The 13996-nt window shown below is 47.4% G+C and overlaps 1 protein-coding gene across 12 annotated transcripts in view; it reads left to right on the top strand.

Moving 5' to 3' along the window:
- LOC138751959 (protein mono-ADP-ribosyltransferase PARP10-like) overlaps nt 1–13996 on the top strand; it is a 73956-nt gene that overhangs the window by 29486 nt on the left and 30474 nt on the right. For 9 of the 12 annotated variants that reach the window (XR_011350291.1, XR_011350290.1, XM_069914983.1 and 6 more), the window contains 5 exons: nt 2993–3238; nt 5512–5742; nt 9066–9916; nt 12654–12866; nt 13441–13584. Coding sequence is in view for 10 of the 12 variants with exons in the window: in XM_069914979.1 (XP_069771080.1) it covers nt 2993–3238; nt 5512–5742; nt 9066–9916; nt 12654–12866; nt 13441–13584 (1685 nt within the window). In the remaining 2 variants the exon portion in view is untranslated. Of the gene's footprint in view, nt 1–2992; nt 3239–5511; nt 5765–9065; nt 9917–12653; nt 12867–13440; nt 13585–13996 lie in introns of those variants that run through there. The other 3 variants (XM_069914982.1, XM_069914981.1, XM_069914986.1) reach the window with 2 other exon arrangements.

The raw sequence follows: 13996 nt of genomic DNA, 5'->3' as shown, positions 1-13996 counted from the left end.
AGGTTGGTGACCATGTGGAGATTTCAGGCAACTTAACGATGCCACCATTCCAGATTGTTATATCTCATTCAAGATTTCTCAGCTAATTTGCATGGAGCAAAAATCTTTTCCAAAATAGACTGTGCATAGTTATCACCAAGTACTAGTAGAGCAGGAATACGTTCCAAAAACACCAATAATTATCTCGTTTGGGTTGTTCGAATTTTTAAGAATTCTATTTGCATTAAAGAATGTTGCTCAATCATTTCAATGGGTGATGGATGCTTTATGACCAATGTCTTCATTTACCTCAATGACATATTAGTGGCCAATAGGACCACAATGCCATTAGTTTCAAGTTAATTATGGAGAAGGATTGGTCTAGGCCTCAGGTTGAGATTCTCAATTGGAGAAAGGCCAATTTTGAGGAAATGAGAAAGGATCTAGAATGCGTGGATTGAGGTTATTTTTCAGGCAAGGATGTGCGAGGTCAGTGGAGGACCTTCAAAGGTGAAATTTTGAAAGTGCTGAGTTTGTATGTTCCTGTCAGGATCACAGGCAAGGTTGAGAGCCTTGGTTTTTGAGGGATATTTGTGATCTGGTTCGTAAGAAGAGAGAGGTGTATAGCAGGTACAGGCGACATGGAACACATGAGATACTTGAGTATAAAATGCAAGAAAAACCTCAAAGAAATCAGGACGACTAAAAGAAGACATGATGCTGCTTTGGCAGACAATGTGAAGGAAAGTTCTAAGGGTTTCTACAGGTATATTAAGAGGAAAAGGATAGTAAGGGACAAAATTGGTCCCCTTGAAGATCAGAGTGGTCGACTTTAGATGGAGCCAGAATAGATGGGGGAGATCTTCAATGTTCTTTTTCATCAGTATTCACTCAGGAAATGAGCACAGAGTTGATGGAAGTAAGGAAAACTAGCAGTGAGGTCGTGGAACCTACACAGATTAAAGAGGTGGATAAATCCCCAGGGTCTAACCAGGTATTCCCTCCAACCTTAATGAGGCACGTACAGAAATTGTAGGAGTCCAGGCAGATATTTCCTTAGCCATGGGTGAGATATCGGAGGATTGGAAGAAACTTAATGTTATTCCGTTGTTTCAGAAAGGCTCCAAAACAATCCAGGAAATTGTAGGCTGGTGAACCTGGCTTCGGATGTGGGTACTTTATTGGAGGGCATTCGAAGAGATTGGATAGACAGGAACTGATTTAGGATAAGTAAAAATAGCATGGTAATCATAGATTTTTTTTGAGGAGGTTACCAGGAAAATGGACAAAGGAAAGATTGGATGTTGTCTACTAGGACATTAGTGTGGGCTTTGACAAAGTCCCACATGGGAGGTTAGTCAGGAAGGTTCAGGTGCTTAATATTTATGGAAAAGTAATGAACTGGACTCGACAATGGCTGGATGGGAGAAGCCAGAGAGTGGTGGTGGATGATGCTTCTCAGACTGGAGGCCTGTAACTAGTGGTTGGCCTCAGGGATCGGGGCTGGGACCATTGTTGTTTTTCATCTCTATCAATGATCTGGATGATAATGTGGTAAATTGGATCGACAAGTTTGCAGATGGCACTAAGATTGGAGGCGTTGTGGACAGTGAAGAAGATTTTCAAAGCTTGCAGAGGGATCTGGACCAGCTGGAAACGTGGGCTGAAAAATGGCCGATGGAATTTAAAGCAGACAAGTGTGAGGTGTAAGAAAGGACGTACCTAGTAAATGGTCGGGCACTGAGGAGTGCGGTAGAATACAGATACATAATTCCCTGAAAGTTGTGTCAAAGGTGGACAGGGTTATAAAGAGAGCTTTTGGCATATTGGCCTTCATAAATCAAAGTATTGAGTACAGGAGTTGGGATGTTATGGTAAAGTTGTATAAGAAATTGGTGAGGTCAAATTTGGAGTATTGTGTGCAGTTTTGGTTACCGAACTACAGAAAAGATATCAATAAGATAGAAAGAGGGCAGAGAAGATTTACTAGGATGTTGCCTGGACTTCAGGAACTGAGTTACAGGGAAAAGTTAAGCAGGTTGGGACTTTATTCCCTCGACCGTGGAAGAATGAGGGGAGATTTGATCGCGGTATTTAAAATGATGAGGGGGTTAGACAGAGTAAATGTAGATCGGCTTTTTCCACTGAGGATAGGTGAGATAGAAGCCAGAAGACATGGGTATAAGAGTGAAAGGGGAAAAGTTTAGGGGGAATGTGAGGGGGACCTTCACATAGAGCAGGGGTTCCCAACCTTTTTGTTCCTCTTCACCCCTTGGGCATTTTTATAGGTTCCCGTGTAACCTTAAAAATTAAGGATTTAAAAAAAAGCACGACATTGTGCAATCTGACTGCAGATTACAACACCATGTATTGTACAGTAGTAGTTATTCTCTCAGACCCAATGTACCCCCTGAAAAGTGCAAATGTGCCACTGGGGGTACATGTACCCCAGGTTGGGAACCCCAGACATAGAGAGCGGTGGGAGTGTGGAACGAGCTGCCAGCTGAAGTAGTGAATGCAGGCTCAGTTTTAACATTTATGAAGAATTTGGACTGGTGCATGGATGGGATGGGTTTGGAGGGCTCCTGACTGGGTGCACTTCAGTGGGATGAGCAAAAAAAAACCCTTTGGCACAGACTTGAAGGGCCAAAGGGGCCTATTTCTGTTTTGTTATGGTTTGTAGACTTCTGTAAGTTGGTGTTCTTGCTGCACCTTCCAGGCACATAAAACACACAGCACCTAGCAAGACAAGATATGAAAGGAAAGAAAGAGGTGGACATGAAATAAATGATAAATACTCACTGTCGGACGTATTGCTAACAGATCTTGGTCCTGGAGTAGTATGATAGTTAAGGTCATGTGGAGAAGTTCAAGAGCCTGATAACTTTTGGAAAGAAACTGTTCTTGAACCTCAGTGCTGGTCCTCAGGCTTCTTCTGCCCGAAGGTAGCGGTGAGAAGAGGTTGGAACCAGGGTCCTGACCCTTGATCATTTTGTGTTTGTGCTGGTTGCAGATGCCAAGCGGGTCCTGTTGCAGCCAGAGCACACATTCCAAGACACCAGGCTTATGGTGAAGAGGGTGCCGCCAAACGATCCCAGGACCATTGTGCTCCGAGACCTGACGCCCGAGATTTCAGATGATGTCCTGACGCTCTTCCTGGAGAACATCACGGGGCTCGATGGTGAACAGTTCACGGTGCACTCCAGGCCAGACAGAACAAAGGCGCTAATTCGTTTCCAGGATGCGTTGCCTGCAGGAGGTAAGAATGTACAATGTAGCAACATAATCTGGCCATTCAACCTATTGAGTCTGCCCCCACCATATAAATTATGGCTGATATATTCTTCCTCTTAACCTTGTTTTCCTGCCTTCTCATAACCTTTGCCATCTTGATTAATCAAGAACCCATTAACCTCCACTTTAAATCTACCCAATGACTTGGCTTCCACAGCCATCTGCGGCAATGAATTCCACAGATTCACCACCCTCTGGCTGAAGGCATTTCTGCTCATCTCTGTTCTCAAGGGACGTGCTTTGAAGTGTGAGTATAAATTAGAGAGAGCACTTCTGTGTGTTTGCTTGTGAGCACCAAGGAGCATTGAGAGACAGAGACAAGGTGGCAGCAAGAATGGGTAGGCCATGGAGAGGGAGGTGAAGCTGGCATTCATTAGTACATAGAATATTAAGGCACAGTACAGGCCCTTTGGCCCACGATGTTGTGCCGACCAATATAAACCTCCTCCACAAACTAAATCTTCCCTACCTCACACCCATTACCCTCTATTTTTCCTGCATCCATGTGCCTGTCTTAAGAGTCCTTTAAATGTCCCTATTGTACCAGCCTCCACCACCACATTCCAGACACCCACAACTCTCTGTGTAAAATAAAAACTTACCCCTGATGTCTCCCTTAAACTTTCCTCCCCTCACCTTATACAGATATCCTCTGGTGTTTGCTACTATTGGCCCATGAAAAAGTTGCTGGCCTTCTCATAATCTTGTGGACCTTTATTAAGTCACCTCTCATCCTTCTTCTCTCCAAAGGGAAAAGCCCCAGCTCTGTTAACCACACTTTCCAATCCAGGCCACATCCAGGTAAACTTCTGCACCCTTTCCATAGCTTCCACATCCTTCCTGTAATGAGGTGACCAGAATTGAACACGATACTCCAAGCGTGGTCTCACCAGAGATTAATAGAACTGAAACACATCTTCAACTCCATTTCCCTGACCAATGAAGGCCAGCATATTAGAAGCCAGCCATTTTCGACCTCTTTATTTGGCTATAGCCCCCTTAGGACTCTCTTCAGAATTTATGGGGTCCCTTCCCAGTGAAGCAGTCAAATTTAGTTATTTCTTCCATAATTCTCTCCTTCCAGCAACATGAAAAACATTTAAAAAAAAAAAATGATTTCAATCTGCTTAAATATGTTATAGACCCTCCTTATAGACTGGTTGCCTTCAGCCTTCATAACTACCTGATCAACCTGCCCAGCAACCATGAGAAATCTATGGATTCGGACCCCCCTCTATTCCTTCACACTGTTGTGAATCTGTGGGTTACTGTGAAAGTCAGCCTACACTGTAATAAAATAAACAACCAAACCAATGAAAGTGTACCACAATTTACAGTGGGAGTGAGGATTACGAAGAAAGAGTTTGATTTATCATCTGTACACTGAGCCCCACTCAAAACATACAGAGTCTCCATCCCATTTTCATACACCTTCAAGCAGGGGTCTGCGTGAGACCCTACAAGTTTCACACAGCTGGCGATTCCTGATTTTTGCCACAGTATGTTCCCTTGTGGTGTCTGCAGACAGTTGGCAAAAACAAGATGTCCTTACTTTTATTTAGTCTCACTACATTCTTTATGGTGTTAGTTACTGTCACCACAGCACAGGGAAGGTCATGTTAGAAGGCAGTCACATTCTCACCTATGTTTACATGGCAACTATATTCTCACCCAATTCATTAACCCTTTGTTAAGCATATTCGTTAAACTTATTCTTTCACATTACCTTCTACTCCCCACAGATGCTGAGTTTCTCCAGCATGTCTTGTGTGTCTCAACCGCCCGAGGAACTCAAAGGGTCAGGGAGCATGTGGAGATAATAGGACAGGTGACCTTTCGAGTCCAGATCCCCTCCTTGAGGAACCATGGCAGAGCTAACTGAAACCAGAGGGGGTAGGTTCAGGGAAGGGGGTGGTCAGAGAGGACCTGAGGTGGAATGTGTTTGCCCACAGGATGCACTTCCTGAGGACAAGGTGGACACCCATGCAACACATAAAGTCATACCTGCACAAGCTCGGTTGGCGTGGTGGTTGGCCCAATGCAGTTACAGTGCCAGCGACAAGGGTTCGAATGACTCACTGTCTGTAATGGCTCGCTGCTTTCATAAGAGTGAACACCGGTTTCTTCGTAAAAACAAATTTGTGTAAAGCGAGCACTCGTAAGGCACATACATGACATTAGATAAAACTTGGAGAAAATAGACGAGGGTGCTTCTAACAAACCGTTCATTTGTTCCAGCTTTTGAAGAGATGAAGACCAAGGCCAGCAGCCGACTCCTGCAAGGTGCCACGATCCTGGTGGAGCAGGTCCCCCACCCAGTCTGCATCCTCGTGGAGAACCTCAACCCTGCCGATGACGAGGAGATCGTCCGCCTCTACTTTGAGAGCCGGCGGAGCGACGGAGGGACAGTGCTCAATGTTACCATGGTTCCCGGGGGGAAAGCCATCGTCGAGTTCCAGGAGTGGGAAGGTCACTGCGTGTTCAAGAACAGGTTAAGGGGGAGGGTTGGAGCTCGGGGACTCCCTAGCAGCCATTCTCAACCTTCTGGCTCTGGCCCCTTGAGGACTCTGTACAGGCCTCCTTCCTTGTTTAGTTGGTTTTGGTTTCTTTTGTACTTCTCTCCTACCAACTACATAAAAGCTATTTAGGATTTCAGTTCATTGCCCCCCCCCACCTTAAATGAGTTGCGGTCGCCAGGGGCCTGGTTTGGGCCTGTTTGGGCCTAAATCATATCAATGATTTAGCTTTGTGGCCAAGTTTGCAGATGAGACGAAGGTAGATGGAGGAGCAGGTAGTGTTGAGGGAGGCTGCAGAAGGACTTGGACAGATGAGGAGAAGGGGCAGAGAAGTGGAAAATGAAATACAAGGTCGTAAAGTGTACGGTCATGCACTTTGGTAGAAGAAATGGGCAGCCTATTTTTTTTTAAATGGTGAGATAATTGAAAATACCCAGATGTAAAGGAACCTGGGTGTTCACGTGCAGGATAGCCTGAAGGTCAACTTGCAGGTGGAGGCAGTGGTGAAGAAAGCAAATGCAAAGCTGGCATTTACTTCAAGGGATGTGACGTTGAGCCTTTATAAGGAACTGGTGAGATCTCACAGAGTACTGTTTTGGGCTCCTCATTTAAGAAAGGATGTGCTGACATTGGAGAGGGTTCAAGGGAGGTTCACAAGGATGATTCTGGGAATGAAAGGGTTATCAGTGGATGAGTGGGCAAAGGTCTGGCAGATGGAGTACAATGTTAGTAAGTGTGAGGTTATCCACTTTGGCAAGAAAAATAAGAGAGCTGAATATTATTTAAAGGGTGAAAAACTACAGCATGCTGTTGTGCAGAGGGACTTGGGAGGGCTTGTGCATGAATCGCAAAAGGTTAGGTTGCAGGTGCAACAGGTTATTAAGAAGGCAAATGGAATGTTGGCCTTCATCGCTAGAGGAATTGAATTCAGGAGTAGGGAGGTCATGTTGCAACTGTACAAGGTACTGGTGAGACTGCACCTGGAGTACTGTGTCCAGTTCTGGTCTCCATATTTGAGGAAGGATATACTGGCTTTGGAGACGGTCCAGAGGAGGTTTACTAGGTTGATCCCTGGGTTGAAGGGGTTGACTTATGATGAAAGATTAAATCATCTAGGATTGTATTCGCTCGAGTTCAGAAGAATGAGAGGAGATCTTATAGAAACATAGAGGATTATGAAGGGTATGGATAGGATAGATGTAGGAAGGTTTTTTGAGATGGCCGGGGAAACTAAAACGAGAGGACACAGTCTCAAGATTCGGAGGAGTAGATTTAGGACAGAGATGAGGAAAAATAGTTTTTCCCAGAGAGTAGTGAATGTTTGGAATTCTCTAACCAGGGAAGTGGTTGAGGCTGCTTCATTAGACATATTTAAAATTCGGTTAGATAAATTTTTACATGATAGAGGAATTAGGGGATATGGGGAGAAGGCAGGTAGGTGGAGTTAGGTCCTAAATTAGATCAGCCATGATCGTATTGAATGGCGGAGCAGGCTCGATGGGCCATTTTTGGCCTACTCCTGTTCCTACTCCCTATGTTCCTATCATATGAGTAGTGTTTGACGGCTCTTGGAATTTAGGAGAATGGGGGGGTGGGGGGGGAAATCTCATTGAAACATTTTGAATGTTGAAAGGTTGTTTCCCATAGTGCAGAGTTGAGGATAAAAGTGCACAACTTCAGGATTGGAGGGCGTCCACTTGAGATGTGAAGGGATTTCTTTAGCCAGAGGGCAATGAACCTGTAGAATTTGTTGCCACAGGCAGTTGTGGAGGCTGGGTCATTGGGTGTGTTTCAAGCAGAGATTGATCGTCAGGGTTTCAAAGGTTATGGGGCGAAGGCTGGACAATGGGGGCTAAGTGGTGGAATGGATCGGCTTCTGATGGAATCAGAGCAGACATGATGGGCTGAATCGACTACTTCTGCTCCTTTATCTTGTGGTCTTATGGAACAGAGGCAAGAAAGGAGAGTGCAGGAGAATTCGTTGGAGATGACAGACCTAAGGAGAAGGTGGGAGGAAAAGGGGGTGGATGGGAATGGGAACAAATAGAGATGGGGGGGGGGGGGTGCACAGGGAAGAGCAGAAGGGCTACAGAAGAAAAGATTTGTGAGACTTGTTACTGAAATTAGTGAACTTGATTGTTGATACTGTAGAGCTACAGATTTCCTAAACAGGATAGGTGTTAAACAAGAAAGTCTGCGGACCCTGATTGTAATTTAATGCACCAAAGTGCTGGAGCTATTCGGCAGGTCGCGCAGCCATCTTTATGAAACAATTGTGAAGGGAGGGGCAGGGAGAGGAGCACAGGCCCATGGGCAAGAGGTCACAGGTGGATATTTCCATCTATTCACATGGCATTCCCCCTCCCCCTATCCACCTATTACCTCCTGTCTGTGGGACTGTGCTCCTTCCCCTATCCCTACTCCACCATTATATTTGGACACTTGCTTACATTCTGCTCACACCTCGATGACGAAGGGCTCTGGCCTGAAACGTTGGTTATGCATCTTTATCTTTCCTATATAAATACGCAGTGCAACCCGCTAAGTTTCTCGAGCAGTGTGTTTTTACTTCCATCACAGTGTCTGCAGGCTTTCGTGTTTTACTCCTGAGGTCATGGTGGATATAGGTGGGAGGTAGTGGGTGGGAGGTAGCTCTGTGGATGGAGAGGGCAGTTGGTGGAGGACTGGAGGAAAGGAGTCAGAGAGATGGGGAAGAGAGGGAGACTGGGGAGGGGGCCAACAGCAACCAGAGAGGTCGACGTTAATACCATCTGGTTGGAGAGTGCCCAGGCAGAATATTAGGTGCTGTTCCTTTAATTTGTGGTTAGCCTTGATTTGGGAGTACACGAGGACATGGACAGTTGTGTCAGCACGGGAGTGGGGCACGGAATGGAAATAGTTGGCCACTGGCAGGTCACCTGCCATGATGTGGACAGAGCCAAGGTGTTCAATGAAACAATCTCCCAGTCTCTCCAGGAGGGTTTGTTCCTCGAGGTTACACCAGGCCTCACTCTGACACTGGAGAAGGCCCGGGACAGACCAGTCTGGAAATGGGAAAGGGGTTCAAATGGCGAGCAACCGGGATCTCTGTCTGGAACCGATGCTGCTCGACACAGAGTTGTGCTTAGCTTCGTATCCCAGCACCACAGTCTCCCGTGCTCCTCCATTTCAAGGCAAAAAATTCTGCTGCTTGCACCTCCGGGATGGGATCGTCTGCTGCGAAGCCCATGTGTTTCTTCCCCTTCACGGTTACATCTTTGTCTGCCTCTCTTGCAGTCACGGAGAGAGTCCTCCAGAAGCAACAGGTGCTGCAGGGACGAGAGATGGTTCTGCATCCTTACTACAGTTTCCTCGCTCCCCCCACTGAGGACCAGGGGCGGCAAGTGGAGGCAAGGTCCAAGGAGGAGACAGCTACCCAGCACTCTATCTTGGTAGAGGTCCGTGACGCGCTGAAACTGGACGTCCTGCGCCACCACCCATTCCTGCAGGAGCTGAGGAACGAACGGCCGGACCTGTCCATGGAGGTAGAGAGCGGTGAAGCTATCCGCGTGACAGGAAGGGACATTGGGCAGATCCAAAAGGGGAAAAGCCGGATTCTGGAATTCCTCGACAGCCTTGCCCAAGTGGATGTTCCTGTCAACGAAGACCTGGCCGCATTCCTGTCCAAGACAGACGTGCGTGACCACTTCCGGAGCGTGCTGGCGCCCTCTTCCTGTTACGCCATTTCTGGTTGCACCCTGATGGTGACCGGCCTGTCTGCTCCAGAGGCTCGGGAGGCCGCTAACCTGATCGAGCAGCAGGTGTCAGAGTTCAGCGTGGCGGTGATGGACCAGCAGCTCCATGTCCTCACTTCCCCTGAGTGGGAGAAGCTGCTGCCGTCGCTGAGGTGCTGCGAAGCCTGGCTGACTGATGCCGGCGACCGGGTCTGGTTCACCTCGTTGGACGTGTTCTGCGCTGAGAACCAGGGTCGGGTGGAGAGCCTGATGAGGGAGTCGGTTGTGCAGGAGTCTGTGATCGCCATGGAACCTGGCAAGTTGCGATACCTGCAGGACTATCACCAGGATCTCCTCTCTGGGCATGGGCAGGTCTCCATCTTCCCATTGGAAGGCAACATCACTGGACTCCGGGTAGGATTCCACTCCACATCAACTTTCCCTTGTCTCTTTTCAGGTAGCAACCTGGCCTCTTCCACTGATACCGATGTGGGATGACCAGGGGGGAGTGGGCAGAGTTGCGGGAGGGGGCAAGGGGAGGGGGCAAGGGGAGGGGCAAGGGGAGGGGGCAAGGGGAGGGGGCAAGGGGAGGGGGCAAGGGGAGGGGGCAAGGGGAGGGGGCAAGGGGAGGGGGCAAGGGGAGGGGGCAAGGGGAGGGGGCAAGGGGAGGGGGCAAGGGGAGGGGGCAAGGGGAGGGGGCAAGGGGAGGGGGCAAGGGGAGGGGCGGAGGTAGGGCACATACTTGTCAAAGCAATTCATGTTTTCTTGATCCTTGATCCTTTATCGTTTCCTCAAAATTGGCCTTTCTCCATCTGAGAATCTCAACCCGAAGCCCAGACTATCCTTCTCCATAATTAACTTGAAACTAATGGTATTATGATCACTGGACCCAACATGTTCCCCAACACATACTTCTGTCACCTGCCCTGTCTCGTTCCCTCATTGGAGATCCATTGCATCTCAATTATATTGATTGATTTAGAAAATTTTCTTGAACACATTTGACAAACTCCAAGCCCCTTTTCACAGTGTGGATGTCCCAGTCAAAATTAACTTAAAATCACCTGTTTCCTGAAGCTATCTGCTATCTCCTTGCAAATTTGTTCCTCCAATTCTCACTGACTATTGGGCAGTCTATAATACAACCTCATGAGCATGGTCACACCTTTCCCATTCCTCAGCTCCATCCATATAGCCTCAGTAGATGAGCCCTCTGGTCTGTCCTGGATGCCTCTCCCACTGTTGACTGAAGTGTGGAAAAACCTGTCCGTACCGTGCCTCCTTAATGAATCCTAATATTTCTAGAGAGTTGTCCTTGCCTTATCTCAGTGTTTCTCAACCTTTTTCTTTCCACTCGTATCTTCTTTCTTTGGCTTGGCTTCGCGGACGAAGATTTATGGAGGGGTAATGTCCACGTCAGCTGCAGGCTCGTTTGTGGCTGACAAGTCCGATGTGGGACAGGCAGGCACGGTTGCAGCGGTTGCAGGGGAAAATTGGTGGGTTGGGGTTGGGTGTTGGGTTTTTCCTCCTTTGTCTTTTGTCAGTGAGGTGGGCTCTGCGGTCTTCTTCAAAGGAGGTTGCTGCCCGCCGAACTGTGAGGCGCCAAGATGCACGGTTTGAGGCGATATCAGCCCACTGGTGGTGGTCAATATGGCAGGCACCAAGAGATTTCTTTAGGCAGTCCTTGTACCTCTTCTTTGGTGCACCTCTGTCTCAGTGACCAGTGGAGAGCTCGCCATATAACACAATCTTGGGAGGGCGATGGTCCTCCATTCTGGAGATGTGACCTACCCAGCGCAATTGGATCTTCAGCAGCGTGGATTCGATGCTGTCGGCCTCTGCCATCTCGAGTACTTCGATGTTGGTGATGAAGTCGCTCCAATGAATGTTGAGGATGGAGCGGAGAAAACACTGGTGGAAGCGTTCTAGGAGCCGTAGGTATACCACTTTAAGTAATCCCTATGCCATCGATACTCTGTGATTACTGAGGTGGAATGTGGGTGGAAAGAAAAAGGTTGAAAACCACTGTTTGAATCGTCCCTCATTGACTCGTTATGTGCATGGTTTCAGAACTCCAAAGGAAATGGGCCAAAGACAATTTTTCTCAAGCAAAATATTTCAGTAACAATTGGGTCTAGAGCAGTGATTCTCAACCTTCCCTTCCCACTCACATCCCACCTTGAGTAATCCCTTACTAATCACAGAGCACCGATGGCATAGGGATTACTTAAAGTGGTCTGTGAGTGGAAAGAAAAAGGTTGAGAACCATTGCCTTACCCCATCATCACCGAAGCCTCTCTATCCAAACCCTCCAAGTCCCATTCTTACACTGGCCATTCCCACTCTGAAACCCCTCCTTTCCTTTATTGGCTACAACTAATTAGGAGAAATTTAAACAAGCACCTACCTTTCCAGGTGCTTTTTAAACGATCCTTCACCTCCCTCCTGTCCTGTTGGGTGACCCCATCTGAACACCAGGGAGAGATTCTCTCCCACAGGGGAAACCCCCTCCAGTCCTGGTCACAGTCCCGGATGCAGCAGGAACCCCTCCTGACACAAATGTGGTGGTAACATGGAGGCTTCTGGATGACACAGGAGGGACATGTGTTGCGTGCAGGAAACAGAGATTTGGTTAGATTTGGGCATCTGTGGGATACGGACCATGGGCTGAAGGGCCTTGTTCATGAGCTGCACTGTTCTGACACAGGAAGCCCCTTCCTGCACCGAATCCTGTCACCAATAGAGTCACAACCCACCCTCACCTCTGATACAAAGACGCCCCCGCCATGGATAGCCCCAGGACTCTTCACCTGGGGCAGAGATTCAAACTCACTCTGTCCTCGTCACGCCTCGTTGACTTTTCTGCCTGAATTGTGGAGCCGTGACTGTGCCTCAACTTCCTTGGAGTTGCCTCCACCTCCCTGTGCCTGCAACCTGCAAACACCCACCTTCCTCCACTTCCAGCCCTCTGCCCCTTTCTCCAGCGTTGTGGTTCACTGTTCGATGGACTCCTGTTAAGTCTCATGAGAGTCGTCTGCAACACCGGCACGGTTCGCTGAGTTTAGGAGCATGTTTTGTGGCGTGTGGGTTACTCTGTTGCGTGAGCGGAGCGTTCGATAACGCCCACTGTCTGCCTCCTGTCTGTTGGTAGGTGACTGGGAACGGCAGGCCCTGCCAGACAATGGACGAGCTGCTCCGGAGCATCATCTCCAACATCTGCTCCCGTACAGTGACCCTACAGCAACCTGGCATCTTGCGCTTCCTCCTGGAGAAATCTGGCGCCGACATCTTGAAGGAACTGGAGAAGAAGTACCAGTGTATAATCGGTTTGGAGCGAGACTGCTGGATTGAGCCCCAGTCTGAGGTAGGGAAATCCTCATCCACGTAACTGGAGTGATGCCCTGTCAAAAAGTCCACAGTTCCAGTTTATTGTCAGAGCACATACGTGGCAGCATTGAGCCCTCCAGAATGTTTGGGGCAAAGACACTTTGTCCTTTATTTGCTTGCCCCTGTGCTCCACAGTTTTACATTTGTAATCTAACAATACACATGTAAACAAAGTGCACATTCTGAATTTTATTCAAAGTTATTTGTATACATTTTGGTTTACATTTTAATTTTAAATTAAATTTGTACAGACTGCACGGTAATGGGCGATTCGGTCCACGAATCTGTGCCCCCCAATTAACCTACACCCCCGGTACGTTTTGAACTGTTACGAGCCCAAGGGACGCAGCAATAGATATTCACCACGACAAATAGTTACTTAAACAAAAGTTGTTTTTAATTATCTTTAAACATGAAAACAGAATCAAACTTTAACTTATCTCTAACTTAACCACCTTCTAATTCTAAGTGCACGTTTATGTAATGTGTGTGTAAATTTAAGAAAAGTTCTTTGGTTCACAGTTCAATCTCACTTCTCATTCTGGTTGCAGGCAATTCTTAGACTGTGCACAGAATTTAACATACATAAAGTTCACCAAGTTTTGGTACTCAAAAGGCAAATGGTTACCGCGCTCAGGAAGGTTCTTGTACGTTTGCAGAGAGAGATGTTTGGTTCCAGGATTTCCACAACTGAGGTACCACCATTAGTCACGTCAAGGTCTTGCTTTTTTTTCCACTGCTGATTTATATTTATTGTCAGAGAACATACACGACATCACATTCAACCCTGAGATTCTTTTTCCTGCAGGCGAGACAGGATTACCACTTATTGTAGTGCAAAGAAAACAGAACATACACATGTAAACAAACTGCAATACAGAGAGAAAGAGAAAAAAATCAATGAAGTGTAAGTCCTTAAATGAGTCCCTGATTGAGTTCGCTGTTGAGTCTGATGGTGGAGGGGGAGCAGCTGTTTCTGAACCTGGTGGTGCGAGTCTTGGGGCACTTATACCTCTTTCCTGATGGCAGCAGCGAGAACAGAGCGTGCACTGGTGGTGTGAAACCTTGATGATTACTGTGTTCCCTGTAGATGTTCTCAATGGTGAG

The sequence above is a fragment of the Narcine bancroftii genome, chromosome 1 (genome assembly GCF_036971445.1).
Source record: "Narcine bancroftii isolate sNarBan1 chromosome 1, sNarBan1.hap1, whole genome shotgun sequence".
NCBI lineage: Eukaryota > Metazoa > Chordata > Chondrichthyes > Torpediniformes > Narcinidae > Narcine > Narcine bancroftii.
The sequence above is the reverse complement of the archived record's forward strand: the minus strand, read 5'-3'. Positions and strand labels throughout refer to the sequence as shown.